The sequence below is a fragment of the Poecile atricapillus genome, chromosome 1 (genome assembly GCF_030490865.1).
Source record: "Poecile atricapillus isolate bPoeAtr1 chromosome 1, bPoeAtr1.hap1, whole genome shotgun sequence".
Taxonomy (NCBI): domain Eukaryota; kingdom Metazoa; phylum Chordata; class Aves; order Passeriformes; family Paridae; genus Poecile; species Poecile atricapillus.
The window spans coordinates 70,478,595-70,501,773 of NC_081249.1; the positions used below are offsets into that span (position 1 = coordinate 70,478,595).

The 23,179-nt window shown below is 41.4% G+C and overlaps 1 protein-coding gene across 2 annotated transcripts in view; it reads left to right on the forward strand.

The window, feature by feature from the left end:
- The window catches only part of ATP8A2 (ATPase phospholipid transporting 8A2), a 319,093-nt gene that overhangs the window by 284,037 nt on the left and 11,877 nt on the right, over nt 1-23,179 (forward strand). For both annotated transcript variants that reach the window (XM_058827389.1, XM_058827399.1), the window contains 3 exons: nt 175-263; nt 6,044-6,148; nt 21,248-21,339. In XM_058827389.1, the coding sequence (XP_058683372.1) occupies nt 175-263; nt 6,044-6,148; nt 21,248-21,339 (286 nt within the window). The remainder of the gene's footprint in view (nt 1-174; nt 264-6,043; nt 6,149-21,247; nt 21,340-23,179) is intronic.

Below are 23,179 nucleotides of genomic sequence, written 5' to 3' on the forward strand. Positions count from 1 at the left end.
AATTATTGCAATGAAAAATGCCTTTGCTGTTTGTTAAATTATTGGCCCATTATTAAATTTCAACATCACCCAGGTTGTGGATGCAGTATTAGTTTGATGCCATCACTCTACCTAACCACTTAACCTGTAATGGCTTGAAAATACTCATGAGTTATTTGTTTGTTTTCTTCACAGGCTGGAATGGTGTTAAGATGTGGATACTTCTGGTTTGGCTTGTTTCTTGTGCCCACTGCGTGCCTTGTTAAAGACGTGGCATGGACAGCGTAAGTCCCAAACCAGTCCTCTCAGTGTTGTAGGAATTATTCTCTGTGCACGTGTTGTCCAGTCCAATACTGTTCTGTAAAGAACTCTGAAGTCTCTCAGTGGTTGTAAAATGGTGGTACTCGTTTGGAAGGGAAAAAAGGTGAAGTGTGTGATTCCTCACCTGCCATGGCACCCAGCAGTGTGAGAGAATGAATAGTTGGGACTAAATCTGAAGGAGGTGGCCTTGTCTGAGTAATGAAGGTGTGTCACCTTAGGATTGTTTGTGTTGCCTACCCTTTAGTTAAAGGCAAATTTAAATCTGACATCTGAGATTTCCTCTTCCTAAAAATGGAGCAAATAATTTGTTGAATCTGAGTAAGGTTAGGTAGAAAGTAGAAATGTGGCACTCTAATCCATACCCAGTAAGCTCTCAGCTCTTTGCCAGCTGCTTTTTAGGTTCTCAGTCAGCAGCGTGTCTTTGGAGACTGAACTGCGAGAAGAGCAATACTCTGTGCTTTATGTTTGACAGAAGTCTTAATGGTACCTTCACTGCCCAAGGAGGAGGAACAAACTGGTGAAATATAAGCCTGTGTAATTCCCTTCTCTCAAAATTTTCTGGTTTCAAAGCATTGTGGAAAGCAAACAATTTCAAGAACTTGGATTTAAAGGGAAGCAACTTACCTCCTCTGATGTTGCACTTTGAAATACAGAAGTAATAATTTTAACTCAGAATTTGTGGTGTTCTGTTCTGCTTACTTTTAAGTGTCTTAAGCACCAAACCTTGCTATTTTTCCTTTGGAAAGCTGTGTTACAACTAGGAAGGTTTTATTACATGGATACATAATAACCTTGTGCAAGGAGGACCCAGGACATTCCAACTCTGGGTCAAAAAGGCAGATCCTGCCTGGAATGAAGAGGAAATACTGGTTAGCTTGTCACCTGTCAGACAGGCTCACGGTGAAAACATCATGACACATAACACTTTGCTCCCAGAATGAGCTCTTGGTCAGTCAGGGAGTCATACAACCATTTAGGTTGGAAAAGACCTGTGGGATCACTGAGTCTGACTGTAACACTGCCAAGTCCACCAATCTGCTTCACAGAAAAATGCAGAAAATACTAAAAAACCCAGAAAGTTTCCCAAACACAGCACATTTAAAACACCTTCCTGAAAAGTAAATCAAGTCATGTGCACAGATCAGAAAATCTGGTTTTATTTCATATGGGGTTGATAGCGCTGTGAAATTAAACTGGTAGTAGGCAAATCTACCAGTCAGTAAGTACTTCATAAATCTTGTCCCTCAGATTAATTCTCACAAACTAGACTATTCAAATTAAAATGGTATTGTAATGTGAATTTTCAGCTATGATTTGATCTAATAGTCCAGCACATCTGAGGTGGGTTTTTTTTCACTCACTAAACTTCTGTAGTTGCAAATTATTTTAAAATTCTAAAACTGAGGCCAAAATGTTTAAATTTACATACTTCACTGTGTCTGTGACCAGCTTGTTAAAACTCTGAAAAAAAATCTTCAGCTTTTTTAATGTTTTCATGATAGTTGAGTGTCCTGAAGTTGTCCTCTGTTCTTATCAGTTCTTGGCAAAAATGACTCATGAATTGTAAAACAGGCCAGACCATGGCAGGCTCATCCTCAGCTATTAGTCATTTCAAACTCTGTTACTGACTGAGCCTGTTCTTTAATATTTCTTAAAGAAATCTCAACAACATAATCCTTTCAGTCATTCAGACTGAGAATGTGTAGAGACTGTGAAACTCTCAAGACAAACATGTATGACTGATAGACCAGGTATTTTCCCAACAGATTTTAAACAGGAGGCTCCTAGCAATATTAAGCAAAAAAACTCTTCTCTGACCAGGACTTTTTTTTTTTTTTAACTAAGCCATCACTGAAAAATTAACACCATTAACATTTTAACTAGGATAAATGAAATGACACAGCTATCAGCACTGCCATATGGAAGGAGTAAAGGTCTGTTTCCTTTCCAAGAGGCTTGCCATTTAAAACTGGAGCCTAAGGCCTCTGGAAATCAGCTGGCACATTTCCACAGCAGTGGTTACACCACATTGCTCTCTGTAGTTCAGCAGAATATGGTTTTGGCCATAAAATTCCAGCAACCCTGACTGCTCATGGTCATGGAATTTATCCCTTTTAGTTTCTTTTGGACATGAAGCACATGTCCACAGACAGAACACCCATATGACCAAAAAGGTACATGCCTAATTTCAGTACAAAATACTGCCAGAAAGCCATAAACACAATACACCCTTGTCTGGAAGAAGGTTGATTGGAAAGTCTTTTTCAGACACATAAAAATCTCTTGTTTATAAACTGCTGTGCTGCATCTACTATCAAAATTTCTAATGCTGAAGCAAGAATGTCTTTGTTACACAGGCTACTGTTGTCAACACATCACTTACCTCCCATGTTCCCTGTGGCTCCAGGCTTTTTTATTTTCTTTTGCAGTTTTTTTTTCCTTTTTAAATGAATCAAGGAAATGTGAAGAACTCTCTTTTTAAAGAGAAGGAAGCTTATTATGAATACTTGGTTGCAATAAGTTGTTAACTTTGGTCCACTACCCTGAATTCAGTGCCTTGGTTTGCCTTGTAAAAATCCTAGTTGTGCCACCATTACAATGAACAGAGCTTTATAAGGTGAGTGCTCTCTCACAGTTGGCACATGTCACTTGAATACATGTCACTGGCTCTAGGATGTCTTGGAATAGCTGACTCACAGAGGTATGTGGGAATCATAAAAACACAGCATGTATTCCTGCAAAATCAGGCAAGTGGGCAAGAATTTTTTCCTAATTGATGTCTTGGTGCTTATTTTACAATGAAAAATTTCCTGAGCCTTCCAATCATTATCAGAATTTTCATGAACTTTTTTGTTTTTTGCCATGGGAAGAAGCAATTTGCACTTGCCAGTTCTGCAGTGTAAGTAAGAGAAGAAGATATGAGGAGCTCTTCCCATCTTTGCAGTCCATGAAATACAAGACTCATAAAATAGTAGTGAGGATAATAAGCCAGAGTAGAGGTAGTGCCATGTTTGAGAAACATACAAGAATGTCACCATACTGCTCCTTGGCAGATTCTGGCCTCCTGAACCCCCTAAATATCCTATGCCAGTGAAGTGATGCACTTCCTTAGATTCAAATCGGAAGGGCCACACAAAATACAAATGCAGCCTTTTGCCTGTTGTTATAGTCTCTAATTTTAATATTCCAGCATGTGAGGGAAAGGTGAGTTTGTCTTTATGTAATGCATCAAATTTTAGCCAACAGTAACAACAAACAAGTTCTCGTTCACTGAGGACTGATTGTGCATCCAGGGCCACTTGTAGAGAACTCACCTAAAAGCTTAGAATCCTACCTGTACTTCTCTGCATCAAAAGTTTGTAATGTGTTCTAAGGAAAAAGTCATGAAGTATCCAGTCCTGGTGCCAGCAGTCTGTGGAATATTTGCAGTTGACTTTAATAGGAGCAAACCCAGACTCTGAGGCAATTGTAATACCATATTTTAGTGTTTGTTTTTGAGGGAACATGTGGATGGGTTAGCTCAGGCCTTTTTCATATTCTTTTATTTATTGATAATACTTGATTATCAATAGCAAGAGCATGTTCCATGGGTGCTCTTGTTTCCAAGTAAAGGAGTGACTCAGTGCATAGCAACTACCAGCCCCAGAAGGGCCCACGTCTCTCATTATTTCACACTACTTACAAAACACTTCATTATCCCCAATTTCAGGCCAACAGTATTTCTTCCATGTTATGTCATGTGTGTCATGCCTCCTAGTGCTGTACTGCACAAATTGGACTTGTTGATCAGGATCCATTCTGTCAAATTTTGAATTCAATATTCACTCTAAGGGAAAAGAAAAAGATCTCTTATGGCAAGATAAACATGGAACTTTGGAAAAGATTGAGTAACATGTACATTTCTGTGTTCTTGTCAGTGGGGAAAACTGGTTATGAAGGATTTGAAATATTCCAAATGTGCTCAGTCTTGAAGTTTGCAATAGTAGGTATGACCTCTTTAAAAGGGAGGAGATGAAGGTCAAAATTTCAAGGTCAAAATTTCAGTGTATCTGTTTAAATTAAAGAGTGTGATAGTGAATTCAACTGAAAAGATTATAAAAATTAATAGCCTCAAAGCTTTCTCATTTTAATAGCTATATTTTCCCTTCCTCAAAGAGGAGACCAGTCTAATCATTAGCCTAAGTAGTTATAGCAACTTGAGTCTAATTAATTTCTGTGCAGCTGTTGGTAATCTCGCATTGCTGAAGCATTATGCATTTTCAAAATATCCTTGCTACTCTTTTCTTTTGACACAGTATGTTGACATTGCAAACCATACACCTTTGGTGGTTTGTTTTAACAATACAACCTTCTAAGTACATCCTGATAATCTTAACTTTCAGATTTGGGTGTGCTTCATCTTCTGTTGTTTTGGTTTTTTTTTCCCTCTCTTAACTGCAGATGTGCTTAGAAAGTAGTTTTCATTTTAGCTTCTTATTTTTAGATATTTGGGGCCTAATTCAGCAACACAAAGGCCAGAGGACTTGGATGTCCTGGTATTAGTATCAAGGCACTGTCATTATAAAGAGTGTCAGCAAAGATTTTGTGGTCCTTGTTTATTATTCCCTATGGAAGGAGGAATAAGTATCATACTTCTTAAAAATAAATGCATCTTCATTATATTTTAATTACATACACACCAGTTATTTTCTGCTAGAGGGAATTTTACATTGTTTTATTTCATTGGCTAAAGATTTTCATGTCTGCATGTAAGATTTTTATAAAACTTGTAATGAATTTTTTGCCACCTTTGAGCTGAAGAATATTATTTTAATGCTATGAAGCAAGTAGTGTCTCAGCCAGCTTCACTCTATCTTGTTTTTAGGCTTATTGTGCAGTCACATGCAAATCAATATATTCTCATGGGACACTTGTCCTCCTTTAAGTGGCACAAAAGAGGAAGCTGATCAAAAACTGCCCATGTGAGAAAGATCCCTGCATTTTGTATTCTTGCTTTATACAGGTCAAGAAAAAGGGGACTAGATTGTCTCCCCTATGTCAATGTAATTTAGGTATAATAGCCCTGGAGCAGTAGGTGAACCTGGGGGGGAAAAGGCTGAAGTCTCTTCATGGGGGACTCTAAATTGCACTCAAAATTTTGATTGCATGTGTGGTGCATGGATTACTCTTTGAATCCTCAAACCAAAAAAAGTAGAAGGACACAGCCAGTCTTGTTACTGTCAGTTTGGAAGTTCATTGAGGAGAGAAGTGCCTTTCCAGTCATGTGAGACTGATAAATAAAAATCAAAGGGTTTGAATGGCAATTATTAGCTGAGGCTCTCCTCCGGTTTTCAGAGCAGTGCCACGCGTAGCTCAAAAGACAGAGTGGATTCATGTTTTACTGCCATGAATATTCAATGAATCCCAGCTCTTTTGTCTGGGTGCCCGGGTCCTGAGCAGTCCCACGGCAGCGGTGTCAGGTCTCTGTAGTCCCATAGTGTTGCTGCTTGGGTAGGTTTTGAGTGCTGGGTTGAAGTGGCTGAGCTCTGTTTAATTTGAAGTCGTCCTGATTTCTCATTTCGTATGTATTTTTTCCCAGGTATTGTGAACCTGAACTAACATGCATACATTGTGCTTTATTTCCCAAATCCTTCAAGGGAGGGCCCTGTGCCTCTCACCTGAGAGGTAAAATTGGGGGTTTGTGGCAAAACAAATGTTCACATTGCTTTTTTGTTTTGTTTTCTGTGCTTTCCTTGTGGTACAGGGCGAAGCATACCTACCGTAAAACTTTGCTGGAGCAAGTTAAGGAGTTGGAAACAAAGACAAGAGAGCTGGGAAAAGCCATGCTTCGTGATAGTAATGGAAAGAGGCAAGTCTATGCTAAATGTTTAAACCAGACCCTTCTTTTCCCCTCCCCTCCCTGTTTCTCATTCACCATTAAAATCTGATTGTAGACAGGCAAATAAGGCTTCTTCTCCTGTATTATTCATTTATTGCTGTTCCCTTTCATATGTGTCTGTTCCCCCCACAGAAACCAGCCCTTCCATTTTCCTGCATTATTGCTGTTGGAAACTGCTGCTCAGTCCCCTGCGTGGTAACGTGTAGTGCTCTTACCTGGCCACTGAGCCAGACTGGTTTTGAGAGCACTTGATTATGTCATCCAAAAAACAAAACAAAAAAAGAGATAACCATGTCAGGGGAGGGAGCTCTCAGCAGCTCAAGATATAAAGACTGCAGCTAAAAGGAGAACTGGCTTCATCCATTGTGCTCTAGTACTTTATTCAATTTCACCTTAAGGGGCTTTTTTATGCTTTTGCTTTTTTCACTGGAGCTTGCAGGTCTCTTGCCTTCAGGGTTCTCAGTTTCTCGTTGTGCCTCTCCCTTATAACCACACCATATGGACTTGAATATACTGCTATTATTGAACCTTTCATTGTATAGAGAGAGTATGTGTTGTGTGGGAACTTTTGTCTCTTCTGAAAGAAGCTAAAGAAAATCATGGTGAGGCTTTTGCATCCAACAGTTTCATTTACCATCTCAGAATGTGGTTCTGCATCAGCTGGTCGGAAAAGCTCCCCAAGTTCAAAAAGGTTTTAGAACTAACTCTTCTGTTCCTTACACAATATGGCACCACATGACTTGCTAAGAAACTTCATGATCATTAAACTGGATTTTAGCAAACCTTATAAACTAGCAAACTGAGTGGAATGGGGCTTTTAAAAGATTTTGTTCTTCTGGGGCAGGGTCATCCTTTGAGCCTTTGATGTCTATTCTAAGGTAAACTAATTGCCATATTGTAGCTGCTGCTAAGACAAGCAGATAGTAGATTTTTTATTTTTTTTTCAACTGAATTTGTGTGTTAATAAGGACTGGTTTTAGGGAAAATTATCAGGCAATGATTTACTGAGATTATGGTAAACTGAAAAGCTTTTAAAAAAGCTTGTGTGAATTTTAATGTGTTTATAAGATGTCCTTAGTGACCAGAGTTTGCTTCTCAGAGGCTGAGACAAAGTAAACACAGTGTTATTGATTAACATCACTTCAAAACACTTGGTGTCTTCAGTTTTTGAGGCATTTTTCTGCTGCGATTTTGGATCCAGCAAACAGAGTTCAGAAATTGTGCTCACTAGCAAAAGTCACAAACTGCACATCAAATGATTTTAAAAGAGAAAGCAAAATTTGCAGCAACAAAGGCAACCTTCTGTGCCACAATTATAACCAACAAAGGCGCTTAATATCAGGTATTTAATTAAATAATGGGCCTTGTTCTTAGAAGGTTGAGCAGTCATTTTGAAGTCAGTTGAAGCCAAAGTGCTTGGTACCAAAATCAGGTAAGTCTCCCCAGACAAGAAAGGTGTAACCTGGTGTTGTAAAGTGCTGACTGATAGTGTGATTAGATGCCAGGTAAGTGGAGCCCAGACTAGCAGAAAATGGATTGTTCCCAGGCACATGGCTCTGGTATGAGCTCTATGGGTCACCTGGGTGTTGCTGTGGTTCCTGTCCATGCATTTATGAGAGGTTATCTTGGTGCTCGGATCAAAGCATTTGTGTTTTCCTGCCAGTATTTAATGCCAGTTATTGACAGTCAGAGAGGAGTGTGAGTCAGCTTTGTGCCTGGTGCATCCCTGAGTTGCAGGGTGGGTTGAATTGATGTTTACAGCGAGAGACAATCAGCATTTGATCTGTTTATATGTGCATGTCTGTGTCTCCAAGAACTTGATGGGTTTCTTCTCTGTTTACACACTGTCCTGACTTTCTGTAAATTTCATGGCTGTGTTGTAATTCATTCATACACTCCATGTTTTCATAGCCTTTTGCTTTATTGCATTCTCACTGCAAACTCTTTCATCTGCATTCCTCCTCCATATAGCTTCACTTCATTCTCGAAACGCTTGCATGGAGATGATGTAAGGAATCCCTTCTGGCCTTCCTTCCCATTTTCCCTCCCCCCTTCTTTCCATGAATTTGTTTGTTCTCATTCCTAATTGCTCCCAGATTTTCTGGGTGGTCCATCTGTGAACTAGATAATGGTAGAGTGCCTCTGCCTGCTTGGAGCTGGTGTGCTGTGCTTGTGTTGTGGCCTCCCGACTCCTCTTCAGAGTTGTTCTGTCTTTTATCTCTTTTGTTTGTCCCATGGCTCTTTCACACCTGCTAGAAATCGTGTGCTTGTCCAAAGGGAAGGGTGAGGGTGGGAAAGAAACAGAGTGGGAGCTTTCTTCAGTTAGTCTCTCTGGTTCATGCTCTATTTTTTTTGAATTTCCTTGAAGCTGGTGGAAACGTGTTCTAAGGTGCTCTGCTCTCCCCTCCTGCCCACAGCCCCATTGCTCTTGGGATATTTCTGGCAATATGACACTATGCAGGAAGGGAAAGTAATGGGACTCTTTTCATTTCTAATAGGAAATAGAGAGCTGTGTAAAAACTGTACAAGTCAGTCCATCACCTCAGTCCTTGGCTGGAAACGTTCCTGAAAAAATGCCCTTTAGGTGCTGGTTTGTTCAGGCAGCTGTGGAAGATAAGCTGGCTGTCATAAGGGTCTATTTTCCTGGCCTACATAGTGGACACTGTTTTTGTTCAGTGTTTATCACAAACAAACAACGAAAAAGTCACACCCAATTACAGATAAGAGAAGGATTTAGGGAGCTAATTGCTTTTATCATTTCCTAGACCTTAGACAAAAAAATTAGGTGCAATATCTGAATGTTCAAAACTAATCTGCTAAACAAAAAGCAGTTGTCAAAGCCTGGACTTGCACAACAGGATGCCAACAGTTTGCTGTGACTCAGCTGAATTGCTGCTAAATGTGGGCAGATATCACCTGGGTCCTTGCTGTGCTTGGGGAAGGAGTTCTGGGAGAGCTGTGTGTGTGCCACTTGATACCTATATATGCATATCCTGTCTCAGAGGATCTTCACCCTGACAGCTGTTCTTGCTAGACACATTTTTCTGGGCTAATAAAAAATGTCTTCACTAGTGCTCATTATATCTTTCTGAATCTCAGCCCCTTTGAACAGTTTCTAAAATTGAATTTGCTTGTATTGCTCTAGAAAAGCAGGTGCACATTTTTGCCGTACCAATGGCTGGGAATGAGCAGCAAGGCAAGTGGTTGATGAGGGACTGTTTGGTCTGTGCAGGGCAGAGTGTCAGCACCCTGGGCACTACAGCTGGGTCCCAGAAACCTTGCAAACAGCATTACTGATGCTTACAGATTATAGCCAGTGTATAGTCTTGAGCTGTAACAGGTCATGCTCTTATTCTTTTATATGTCTCATCTGGACAGCTGAAAACTTAGGTTTAGTAGAAGCTGGGATGATCACAGAGTCAGATAACTCCAAGAGCAGGGAATTCATCGGGGGAAACATGTAGCTGGAAAACTGGCAACTCCAGAAATAGCTTGAGAAGCAGGAGACTGAACATGCAGTAAGAGGCTATGATGGATCCCATGCCATCCTTGTCTGCCTGTGGAAGATGAGCCCCCACACTTACCCTCCCCAGCCTGGGCACCTGGCAGTGCTGGGCTGGACTCCAGCCCAGCTGTGACATGAGCACGCCTTGGTCAGGAAGGGAGAGGGGCTCCCTGGCACTCTCATGTAACAAAAGGCAGGATTTAACACTAAATTTTCATGAATTTGGAGAGGTGAGAGGGGCAGCTCACGTGCCAAAGCAAACATGGACATGAGGAGACACCTGCCCAGCAGATTGAATCATGTTAACATGTAAGATTTACACAAAGAAAACAAACAAGGTTTGTGTTCAAAAACAGCATTGAGTTCAGCTGCAAAGATTTTTGTGTCTTTAAATAAGTTTACAACTTAAATCTTGGCTCATAAAGGGCCAAACCTTCAAGTCCTCATTCACTTTTCACTCCATCTACCCTCTCATTGAAGTCAGCAGGAGTTCAGGTGGAGTAAAGCCTGATTAGGCACCAAAGCAAACTTTACTTTGGAAACCCATGTCACTTTATTGCTCCACTGGCCAACTAAGTGAGCAAAGCTGTGCAGCACCCTCTTTGTGACAGTAGATTTCCTGTTCCAGAGGATTTCTCTGTCTTGGAATTGCCAAAGAGCTCCCTTTGAAAGCAGCTTTTTTGGTAGTTTTTCTGTCCTGTTATTAATTGGTTGGTGGGCAGGATTAGATTATTTGATACTGAAGAACAATGTGGCTTTCATGATTTGCATATTTTACAAGGAGCTGAAGGACCTCTCTGGGGTGTTGCAGAAAAGTGCCTTCATTGCTGAAGTATTGGGAAGAATTTCTTCAAATGAGTCAGAAATCTGGGGGGCAGAGTTTTGTCTTGAACAAAGGTGAAGGGAAGTGACTACAGACCTAGTAGCGGCTGTGTGTGTTTGCACAGCATTTTTCAGAGTGCCCCTTTACTCTTGCTGCTCTCAGACACCCACTGGTGATGGCTGTGGTGCCCTCTTTCATCTGTTTCATAAAACAAGTATTGTTTTTTCCAGTGTACCTAAAACAGCAGCTCCCCACAGCCCCTACATTGCCTTCAACAAGGAGACACGCTGGTGTAGATTTGCTTTCATTTTAGTGCTTCTCACCAATTCTAACCCTGTTGCTTTGGTGAAAAGTTCATGGCCAGCTCTCACCCTTAGAGTCATATTATCTGTCTTGGCCTCGGTTTTATTTGGTGTGTGAGAGCAGGTTCCAGTCTCATTTCAATAGCTGTGTGACCTGGTGGGTAATCAGAGAGCTGACATAGGCACCCCTGGAGATTTCCCTGCTCCACGGGCCCCTGGGGATGAGCAAGAGGGCAACATGGAAACCTGCCTTGTTGGGCTTGTGACTGTGCAGAGAACTGAGTGGCAGAGGCTCAGCCTCCCATTGGCAGAAGCAGAGATGGTAAAACAGACCTCACTTTTAAGAAATACATGAATGAGGTGAGGACCTGATCATTAGGATCAGGAGGAACGAGGCTTGGACTTGTTGTATTTCAAAATACTCTGTGTCTGTATTGATGCACCCCAAGTTCCATCTGCTGGAATAGGGAGACCATGCCAGTAAAGGCACTTCGCATCAGCAGGTGCAATGAATCTTACTTGAATCAAACTCAGTCTTGTGCTTTCACCTGGTTAAACAGCATGGGATGTTTGGAGCCAAATTCTTAATTCATGAATGTGTTGATTTCGATGTATTTACTCAGGATATGCATGACTGTGATCTGAATCCAGCCCATACACTGCAGCTGAGCATAAAATGAGGTTGAAGAGGGGAGAGGTGTATTTTGGGTTTTGAGGTCTCAGCATCCTTTTTATCAATTTTTCCAGATGTTCTTCGCACCATTTCTGGGAAGGAAAGGTGAGATTTCTCCACCAGCATACACAAGAAAGTGACTGGCATATTTACGATTTTTCCTTGCAGCTTTTCTAGTAAAAAGATATTGGACTCCTTTTACTAGCAAAAATCACATAAAATGATATCAGTGGGGTTTTTTTTTAATTCTTTGATTCCATATGGTAAACATTCATGTATGGAAGATGGAAAATGCATGATTTTCTTTTATTCTACACTTGTCTTTTTCTCTCTCTCTCTCTTCTGTCCCATATCAGTAAGGAATCCTCACATTATTTCCTTATTTTAATATGTACTGTTTATTTCTGACATTCCTAACCTCTGTGTGTGAGGCACTTGAAATTACCAGGTTTGATTCCACCTTGGGGAGGCAAAGTGGGGCAGAGCTGGCGAGGGACAGAGGACAGAAAGGGTTTCAGAACCTGGCCAGAGGGCTGAAGGGGGAATTACCATGTTCCCACTGGCACTGGGGGCCAAAGTGCCTGCTTGCTAGTGCAAGCCAGTTAGAGTTGACATTCCCCTTCTCCAGTGCAATTAATTATTTCCCATCCTTGTTGTACCTATCATGTAACCTTCAGGGAGATCCACTGCACAAATAGGGTTAAAACCTGATGACCCAGAGAAGGATTTAGAGCTGTGATCAAATCTGCTATCAAAGTCGAAGTTGATGGAGGTACAGTATTAGAACAAAGGCCAAAATGAAGTTGTAAATTGAAAAGAAAGATTAGGAAAAAGGAACATTACAAGATGAGAGTTAAAACTGATTAAGGGGCCAGTCTCTCTGATGCCTAATCCTGACTTACTGGGTTGGGCACTGAGGATCTCCACAGGGGAGGGAGGAAGAAATCTTCCCTCCAGGCTGCACAGCAGGAGAACTGCTCCATAACAACTGTTCCAGCCTAATGGCTTCAGCAGTCTGCCTGGACCCTGACTCCTCTGCTGGCTAACCCAGTCTCAGAAGAGAGGCAGGACAGTCTGCATTCTTCTCTCTGATTTGCAATAAAGAATAAAGTGCCAAGTTAAGCGTAGCAAGAACAAGAAAACACAAGTTGTATTAGGTGTTAAATATTTAGTGGACAATTACAAAATACTTAAAAGCTTAAAGAAAAGCAATTTGGGGTTTTTTTCAGTTCAGCCAAACGTCCTGGGCTGTGCTCTAAATTGTGTTCATGACACTTGCATCAAGGTTCAGTTTTTGTGGTTGCCCTAAGCTGTTCTTTAACTTTTCTGTAAAGAAAAGTAAGAAAAAAGCTGATAGAAGTGGTTTAGAGTTTTTGAAGTCAGAAGTAATCTTAACTTCAGTAAAAGTGTGTAAGTGAACTTCTATTAAACCAGTAAGTTTGGATTTTTAAAAAATCCACACACAAAAACCCCAAACCAGAAAAAATCTGTACACAGAGACCGAGCATGGAAAACTTCACCATCCATGGTGACTACTTCTGAAAAAAATGAGTGAGTAGGAAAAGAATGTTATAATTGCAACGGTATTGCCACCTTATCTATAAAGGATATGACCAAGCACCCAGTAGAGTAAGTGCAAAGTGAGGCACTTAGGGACAAGAAGTCAACAGCACTGATACCAAAAGGAGGGTAGCTGAAAAGCAGCAAGCCACACTTCGCCTTTTCTGCTTCCCAGACATTTAAATTGGGTCAGTTCACCTGTTTTAGGAAGGCTGAGGGCAAAACTGGGGAGCTTCAAGTTTTGTTTTAAGTTTGTTGACTTTAAGACATCTGACAATGCCTTCCTTCCACCCCCCAAAGAAATGCATATACACGTGCTTAGTGTTTGCAGTTGGACTTGTTGTTGCTTGGAAATGGAAGGTAGTTTGAGCAGAGAGAGACCTCAATTATTTTCTTAGGATTGTTGCATTTCAGAGAGGCATGTGATGTTTATCCCTGATATTTACAGATGGTATTTTTTAAAGGTGCTTTTTACAGTGGGCTCACCCTGACCAGACACTAGGTGCCCATCAAACCTGCACTGTTATTCCATCTTGCAGCTGGCTGGCATTGGCTCTGTAGGACATGGGGGAAGCTTCTGGCAGCTTCTCCTAGAAGCCACCCCTGTAACCACTCACTACCAAAACCCTGCTATGCAAACTCAGTATGAATTCTAAGTAGTCTTTGAAAGAAGTTTAGGAATAACAGTCTCAAAAATGGAGGCTAGAATGGATTGTCTAAATGATTTTAGGAATCTAAGGAGGATCTGACTTTTCTGCCTTAAGACATTGTTAATGAAAAAAGAAAATGTAAATCATCTTTGCTTATCGTGAAAAGGAAAAGCTTTGTCTGCTTTTATCCATATGACTTTAAGGACCAACTTGGAGAGGATTCTGTGGATTTGGAGTGGAGAGTTTGGCCCCAGAACTCTCTGTATGATCTGTGTACTGCAAATGGGGGCAAGCTCACAACACGTCTTGGCCTCCATCAGCTGTTGCAGGGTGATTCTGCCATGGGTACAAGGTGATGCAATAGCGTGCTGCCAAGCCCAATCACAGCCTGTAACAACAGTGTTTCCTCAGGGCTTTGGTGAGGGCCGTGCATCCATGGGTTTGTTGATGTGGCTGCTAGGCTGGCTTCATAGTTCCTCGAACCACTCGTTACCAGCCATGGTCATACTGGCCCGTCTTTGCCCCAGCTGCTCAGCTGGATCAGCTCCACTCTTTGGATCCATGTAATGTGTGAGCTGAAACAAGTGGGGTGGTCTGGTTCTGCCCCCCAGGTGTGGGCAGGAGCTGCTTTAGCCATCAGTCACCACAAGGACATCCATGGAGCTGCTGCTGAAGGTGTCTGGCACTCGTTTAACCTTTTCACACCCAGGCAGGATAAAAAACTTGAAGCTGCATATGGGCTGAGCTGAATACCCCATGTTCTCATGGACTGGAGAGATGGCTGCTCTCAGTATGCTCCAAGTCAGCCTTGCAGGGCCACGCATCCAGATATATTTAATGCTTATTGGGCCAACATTTGGCTGGCTAATGTCAAATACAATTTATAGAGAGGGAAGGTCACTCTGTGGCTTTCACATGCGCTTTGGAAATACCTGGAGGAGAGCTTGTTTCACTAAAGAAGGTCTGGAAATGCTACACCATGGCAGAGCATAAGAGCTCAGCTTCTCTGGAAAGCTGGGTGTTGCTGAGCCCTCAGCAAGGACTTGGTACTGCTTAAATTCTGGCTGTCTGCAGCAGGAGTCACCTCTGGCAGGTAACTTCTGGTACCTCCCAGCCTGCAAGTGTCACAGGCAGCACTTCTGTCTTCGTTCCCCTGTAGTTTGTGCCTGGTGACCCTTTGGTGTCCTAGTAGTGGGTTTTTATTAATGGCTTGCTGAGTATTTACAGTAAAATGCAAAAGAAGTGTGATTTGGGATGTCTATTTAAGCTGGATCCAGAGTGATTAAGGAGCAGTGTTTGTAGACGCTGACTCTGCAAAGAAAATGCTGGGTTTTTTATTTTTGTTTTACTGTTTATATGCCTCAGACACTTCCTTGTGAAATGCTCCAGAGATTTCCTTTGATTACATTGCAGCTTCATTATCAGTAATGCCTGTTTGCCTTTTAAATTAAAAAGACCTCCTACTCTGACCTCAGAGTAAAACATTCCTGCAATCGAATGCTAGATAACAAAAAATAACATCTCCTCTTTGTGGATCGAAAGAGAGAAGCCAGCAGAAGCCCCTCATTGCTACTTTTGCAGTTCTGTAGGAGGGCAGATCACTCTGTGATGTCTCTGAAGTCCAGAGGATGGAGATAGAATTGCTTTCTGAGCCAGTTGGGCCTTTCTTCCACAGCCCTGGGATGTTCTGGGTGTTTGAGCATAGAGTTGTGCTGAACCCTCAGCCTTAGCGTGATTTGCTTTGAGATGATTTGCATGTTTTAATTTTGAATTCCTGGTCTGAAATAATGTTCTTTTTAATGTTCTCCTTATGCCAAGCCTATGAGCCTATGCTAGATATGTCTCTGCCCACTGTATAACTTCTAACAATTCTAAACTGAAAAAAAAAACCCACTCTAAACTGAGACCTGGGATTGTTCTGGGGGAGTGCCCTCATTCATTCAGCAGGGAGTATCTGAGGAAGAACAATAGGTCTCCTCTGACCAATTACAAAGGTGTGGCTGCAGCCTCTGCCTGATGTATGGTTCTTGCTCTTTGTCTGCCAGGACTGTGATCGATGCTGTAAGCCTTTAAGCAGTGTTATGTTGCATGAAAGGTGAGAGATGGAATAAATCCTCAGGAGTACCTGCTATGTCCTAGCAGCCAGAGAGGGATCTGCAAGCCCTCTTTGCCAGGTGATACTTGGGGAGGAGCCATTGTGCTTGAACCTCTGATTCTTCTTCAGAACGCACGTCAGGGAGTTTGAGAGCCAAGAGACTGAAATGAAAATCAACAGTCTGCTTGTAAAGGATTTGGTGATTAGGATTGATCAAAGCTGGTGAAGTCTGCTTCAGACCTTTCTTCTTGCTCTTTTTATTTTATGTTGATGTGATTTTCAATGACAGAAACATGTCAGCAAGAAACTACAAACTTTTGTGTAAGTTACTGTTTGAAATGATTGGAAGAGATCAATTATTATGTTTTAATTCTCAAATTTAAAATGAGAGAGAAGAGTATCCTCTTTTCCCCTCAAAATTTTGTACACAGGGAAAGATGACAAAGCAGAAAATTCCTGGTCTTTTACCTTGTGTTTAGCCACATGGGATATTTTGCAAAAACTTCTCCTCCCCTCCCTCACTCTTTCCTGTCCCTGCTGTTGCAGTGCGAGGGCAACATGTTGCAAGATGTTTCCTCCAACAGGAGAATAATGCAGGCCAGCCAGAGTTTCTCAGGCTGTCTTTAGCAGAGTATGTGGCAGTGGAAGCAGAGACTGAACAAGGATTTGAAAAGACGTATGGGTAGGAGGGAGGCTGTGGAGTTGAGGACAGAACTTCAGCCTAAGCCTTGGTGTATTTTCTGGTTTAAACCAAGCTGTACAATGGTTTACCTGTGGCTGTCTGCTGCAGCACCACTGTAGGGTAGAAGAACCAGTGGTGCTACACCTGCAGGCAGTGTAGTGAGGGCTTTGTAGGTGTTCATATCATGATAGGGAAAACAGCTGCAGCTTTGTTGTCCTCTGGGCTTACCCATGGATGCTGAGTACCTTGCACTGGAGAGCCAAGCTTCTGCCATGAGCTCCTGACACGTTTTTGACACGGGGGTAGCAGCTGGGAAGTGTGCTTGTGTGCTTTAGTTGTGTCATCTCTAGCAGTCCTGGGGAGGCTTCACTAGGCACCTCAGTTCTTTCTTCTGGAAAGGGGAATACAGAAACAAACCAAACAATTTCAGATATCTGCATCTGACTGAATTTTTCATAATCTAGAAGGGCAGTGAGGCAAAACCAGTGGCAACTTAGTGTATGTGCCTATTTGGCATGCTTCAGCTGCATATCTCCTCTAGCAAATCGTTAACAAAACACAAACAAGAATTCAGCTTTTGTAAGAGAAAGAGGGCTCTGAAATTTTATTTTTCTTCTTTTTTATAAGCTGGGATATGTGTGTGTTTTCTCAGGGAAGATCCAATTGTAAGAAACACCTGCATCCACTTTAACCTTCCGGTCTTTGTGATCCCTGCTTTTGCCACCAGTCAATTAGTGGACTCAGGAGAACATTCTGGGTCAAGCTATACCAAATACCACAAATCCTCATTAACGCTAATTAGTGCTCAGTAGATTAATTGGTGGTGAAGCTCATCTTTTTTTAATTACTTGAGCAAATGAGACAGCAGGACCTTGTGGTCAGCTTTGAATTATTCTGTTTGTTTTGATGCACCTCATTTGAATGTGTAAAGCCAGATGTTTGTTGCCTAGATTTAAGGGCTGTTTGCTTTTGTGAGGGATGAGAAGAAGAGAATACAAAAATAAAATGAAGGTCTCCATTGACACCTTAGAGCAATTCAGATAGGAAGATGGAAGAGTCATTGTATTCATGGAATTGAGCACATTGTTATGAAATAACATGTTGCCTTTAGTTTACCTTTTGATTTGTCATTCACTTAATGAATTTGTGTGATGTTGCTAGCACAGATTTCCAGGCAGGCAGAAGTCATCTTGACCCTCTTATGAAGTCATCACAAAGGTATTCCTGGCCTGAGGTATTCTGCATTATTGATAGCAACTAAATCTGATTTTAGCTGACTTGACTAATGATTTTTTAAATCCCTTTTTTTTTCTTTTCATAGATACCCTCAGAATCAGGACCCTTTAATAGTTCTTGTTTTAGTCAAGTAATTTAATTCAAATCATTTTGTCTGTGTCCTTTGTCCTTTGTGTCATTACAGATAGATGGTGCCTCTCCCTTACCCCCTCAGAGGTCACTGACTAACCAGCTAAAGCATATTTCACTTTTCCCTTTCCACGTCACTGACTTCCATAAGAATGTCTGGGTTTGTGATTTCTTCCATTCTGACAAGATTTTTGAGTTCCTGAATATGAACACAACTGTCCAGTATTAAGAGTGGGATTTTGTGATTCCTAATCCTTTTGCCTCAGTGAATCTGAAGATGCCATTCTTAGACCCCGTGGGAGTGTTTAGCCCTGGTTCAGAGTCACTGGAAAGCAGAATTAAATCTGAAAATCATGGCTAATGCTTGGGATTGAGTTACAGGCAGTATTTCTGTAAGCAAGGCCTAACCTGTTGCCTGTGAGTCCAGAGTTATCATTACTTTTGCATCAAAGTGTGAGGCAGACTGAAAAGTCTTCACTTTGTTACCTGTTAGCAGCAGGCAGAAACCTTTTCTGAAAGCAGGAACTTGGTATGAGTGCAAACAGGTAATAGTTAAGAAAGCCACCTCACTTTCCTTTCCTTTCAGGGTTTGTGCTGGGAGATCTAATATCTGTTGGTAAATCAAATACTCGTGCAATTCAGAAGAACTGTGTTGCATTACCTTCTGTGTATTAAAGGTTTATTATATAGTACTTGACTGATCTTGACTTACAGTCTATTTAGTCATAGCTCAAACTACAAGTGTTCTAATTCTACTGTGAGTTTTTCTTTCTCTGCATAGATACAATCCAATATAATTTCCCAAATGGGAAAATCAGATGTGACTTTAGTTTTGAACTTGTTGATTATAATTAGCAATATTAAAGATAGCATAGGTTCGGCATTCATAGAGCTGCAATGTGTCACTGCTGCTCAGAGGTCCCTTGACAGCACTCTTTTCTCCACACACTGAATGCAGAAGCCTGAGGAGCTAAGCATTATTGGTCTGCACTTCATCTATTGCTGCATGGTAAACAAGCAGACAAAGAATTTTTCCCTGTGCATTTTTCTGCTGTGGTTAATTCCATTCTCAGTGTAAGAATTTTGTGGCAAGCATTGCTTATTTGTCCCCTACAACAAGTATTTTTGATTGGTTTAAGATTCCTTTTTTTAAATCACCCTCCTACTGAGATAGGAAGGACTCTTCCTACATGTGCTTTACCTGCAGAGCATGAACAAGTATTGCACTTCTGTCATTCACAGGACAACAGTGTGTTTAGACAGTGTTTCACTAAACAAACAAGTTACCCAGCACTCTTCTGCAGTCAGCAGGAGGTTGTACAGCATCACTGGTTTGCACATGTGCTGGTAGTGGCTGGTTCTGCAGGCTGTCAACTTCCTAAGCAAGGAAGGTTAAAGGTTAGAGAACTCTCATGTCTTGCTTTGTGCCTTCTGTTGCATCACTCTTACCTAGTGATTCTTTGTAGTATGTTTTCCATCATGCTGCCTGCTTGGAGCAGGTAGAAACTTCTTTTTATACTTACTTGATTTTCTAACAGCCAGCAACTGGTCTTGGTTTTTTTAAGCAGTTGGGTCCTCCAAGATTTTTAGAAGCTTTCATGCTGTAACCCTGGTTTTAATGGAAACCTGTGATCCTTTCTTCTTTGAACACATGCAGGTCTCATGAGCCAAGAGTTGTTAGAGTTTGACAAACTCAGTTGGAATCAATACTTCTGTTTCAAAAGTTTATTATCCACTTCTGTTTTATGTTGAGGGAATACTACTGACTGCAGGCAGGGAAACCAAGCTGCCATACACATTGCAGGTACGATTCTATGGTGCCAGGAGAAGGAGGGGAAGAGACACAGCGTCTGAAAATGCTGAGAGTTTGTAAAGATTTTGAGGAGGAGTCCCTAGGTTTTACAAGCTTCTCCTTTAGATGTGTGAACTTGGAGATCACAAGGAAAAAGAGAAGGATTCCACCCTTTCTTTTGTGGACACCTCATTATGCACTGAACAGAGGACTGTGAGCCAGGCTATTACCCTAATGGACTATTAAGTGGAATATAAGCCTGCATGGCTGGATTACATATTACAGGCATCTCAGAGATTCTTGAGTTACTTTCCTGATTGAAGCTAGCAAACTGCTTTAGTGAAAGGGAGTTGTTTGTTTTAAACTGTTGTTAGCATGTCGACAGCAGCAGCTGCGCTTGCTGGGATTTCCATTTCATACACCGAGTGCATGTGAATTTGTAATCTAACCCAAGAGAGATACCAGCACTGGCATTCAGGTGTGTATCCACGTTTGCAGCATAATCAGTGGAATTGCTCCTTGTGAATAAAGATGTGAAAGAAAAAGCAGACTGTGAAAATGGAGACAGAGTGTAAATGTGGGGCAAGTGGGATAAAGGCACTGCAAGGAGCTGTACTAGCAAACAGATCCCTTCTATGCACTAGCTCTATCTCAGTGTTAGGAATAAGGGTGAGATGGAAAAAACCGACCAATTGTGGAGAACTTTGAACTAAAGTAGACTCTAATACCTTTCTGAAAATAATCTGATATTTAAGTTACTTGAAGTTCCAGTGCAATGCGATTTGAAGGCCTACGTTATTTTAAAACCCCATTGAACTTAGTGGGACCCATATACATAGTTAAGTGCTTTTAAAGGCCGGTCACAATTTTTTAACTCTGGGCATAAAGTTCTTGATGAAATGAGTGTTGTGTTTTTTATAAAAATCATAGTGGAGAGCAGCTCTAATAATTCTTGTAGGTACGTTAAACCTGTTGTAAGCGTACTGTGTTTTTCACCCTAAGTTTGTATTTTCACTTTTTGTAAATTCAACAGGAATTTTTTCAGGCCTCTGACAAGAACTGTGTAAACCAAAGAAGTTTCTAATAAAAGAAATTGGATAGAAAGTTTTCTTTCCATATGGGAGGTTAAAATGGGAGCGTTCTTTAGAAGGCAGCATTAACGATGGGTTCAATCTTTGGTTGCTTCAGGCCATTGTGCAGGTGTGATAGATGCCTTCTACCTTGTGCTAAGCTACAGTGCTTTGCTCCTTCTCTCTAAGGCACTTTGTGGATGCTGTGGTTCATGCGCATAATTTTAAAGAGAAATCTTCTTAATGTTCCATATCACTCCATGTCTGACTTCTAATATGGTTTGTAATAATTTAGAGGCATGAGGCATTCAGAAATCACAATGATGGTGACATTAGGAATGAATTAACCAAAAGTAGACTTACACAAAGTGTCCTTAGAAAGCAGGAGTTCTCTCAGTGTGCAGTGTAGAGAAAGAAAATTCTTCTTCATGCTATAACCACCTTTAGTACTGACAAAGTCAAAGCTGCCAAGTACTTTAAACACAGTTGACTTTTGCTTTAAAATTATCTGGTTACTCACTCGTGTGTTTTCTCTCTTTCTGTCTCCCGTAGCGTGAACGAACGTGACCATTTGTTAAAAAGGCTCGGCAGGAAAACTCCTCCGAGCCTTTTCCGTGCTCATTCTGTCCAGCAAAGTGTATCACGTAAGTAGCGGCTCACGGCCCTGTGTGTGTTTCACAGCGTCAGCCCCGCGTGAGGGAAGCGCAGGGTGATTATTTTTTAATTAAATTGTAGGTAGAGATAATCTAGCGCCGAGGCTGAGCTGCCAAGCAAGACACGTACATTTGGAAGTGGAATTAGCGTATCTGGCCCCAGGCAAGGGGAGCTCAAATGTGGTTAATTCCCTAGGATCCAATCAACAGGCCCAAATGATAAAACCCCAGTATGCAGGTTCTCTAAAGGCAGAATTCTGATAGTCTTGAGAACAGTCTAAAAATCAAAACCTCTGCATAAAACAAACGTTGTGATAGAGCCTAGCTTTAATAGAAATTATTTCTGTATGAAATGTCATATTAGCTGTGGTTAGCTGAGAATACAGTGATGTTTCAGGGATGCCAATAAGTTTCTGTGTGTTGCTGGTGAGGAAAGCTGTGGCCTGCAGAGCTGCTTCTCTCCTGTCCCTCTTGGTCCACTTCTGGGGGAAGAGAAGCAACGTCACAACTGACTACTACTGCTGCTTCAAATAAATGGCATTTCTTGTTGATGTAGAAGTCATCCATTTATTCATCTTCCTGTGTCTGCTGGACCTGACAGGTTTTTGTCAGTGTTTTAAAGGCTTCCGCAGTATTTAAGATCATCTCTAGCAGCTCTGTAGGCCAGATGCACTGAAGGACCATGCTGTCTTGAGGGACCAGGGAGTCCAGTCAGCCCTTTCTAGTGAGAAAATGCGGCCTCTCCTGTGATGAAACTGGTGTTGTACTGCTGCACTCAGAGCAAGGGGCAGATTTGGGGTTTGTATTGCCATTGCAGTAGGAAGTGACACCCCTGACTGCTTAAGAATCACAGAGGAATCAAATTTCATTGCTGGCTGTGTCTCCTTCTGTAGCAGAATTGTTGTGGCTCAGATCATGGAAGCAGGGCTGGGATAATACCTGAGGTATTCTTGTTTTCCATGGAAAATTTGACTAGAAGGGGTGGGACAGTGATGGATCTGATAGTCTTTGTCCTTGATAGAGCCTTTGGAAGGTGTCTGTCACTGTCAAGGGGTTTAGGGTCTTCAGCAATCAATCCCATTACAACTGCGAAGAGAGGACAGTGAGCAGAGCAGGTCCCTGTGGACCATATTTCTACAAGGATTTAATCCTTTGTATAAAGGAGCCAGGGATGCTGATAGCAACATGGCTTTGGGCATGCAAACACACTCTTTGAGGAGATTCCAAAAGCAATGATTGGCAGAAGAAATCCATAAAATGCACAAATAAATGGCTGTCAAAGTAGTCTGCTGTGGAGACTTACCACAGTCTGTGAAACCTGTGAAGCAGTGCAGAAAGGAGATGCACCAGAGGTAAATAATCAGACTTCTTATGTGCTTTTAGTCTCAAAGAACACATCATCAGGTTGTTAGTAGGTGAACAGCTGTTGGGAAAGAAAAATGAGATCAAAATAAACCCTAATTTAGATAACCAGCTTCCCTATAAATGCAAACGATTAAGTGCTAAATGAGTCAGGCCAATCAGGACAGGCGACAATCAGCAATCTGTTTTTCACGTGAACATAAATTTTGACTGTGAAGCTGTTAGGATTGAAAGATGATTTTTGTGATGTATCCATGACTTCTGTCATCTCTTGTCAAATATTATTTTCCAGTGTTGCATAGCTGCTATATGTACAAGGCCACGTGAAATCCAGGGAACATATGTGCTGTTTTCACAACCCTAAATTGTACAACTGTTTACTAAATGCTAGCGATCTTCAAAGCAAAGAGTTGATGAATAGGGTAGTAGCCTTGACATGCCAGGCTGGTATCTTAAATCACACTACAAG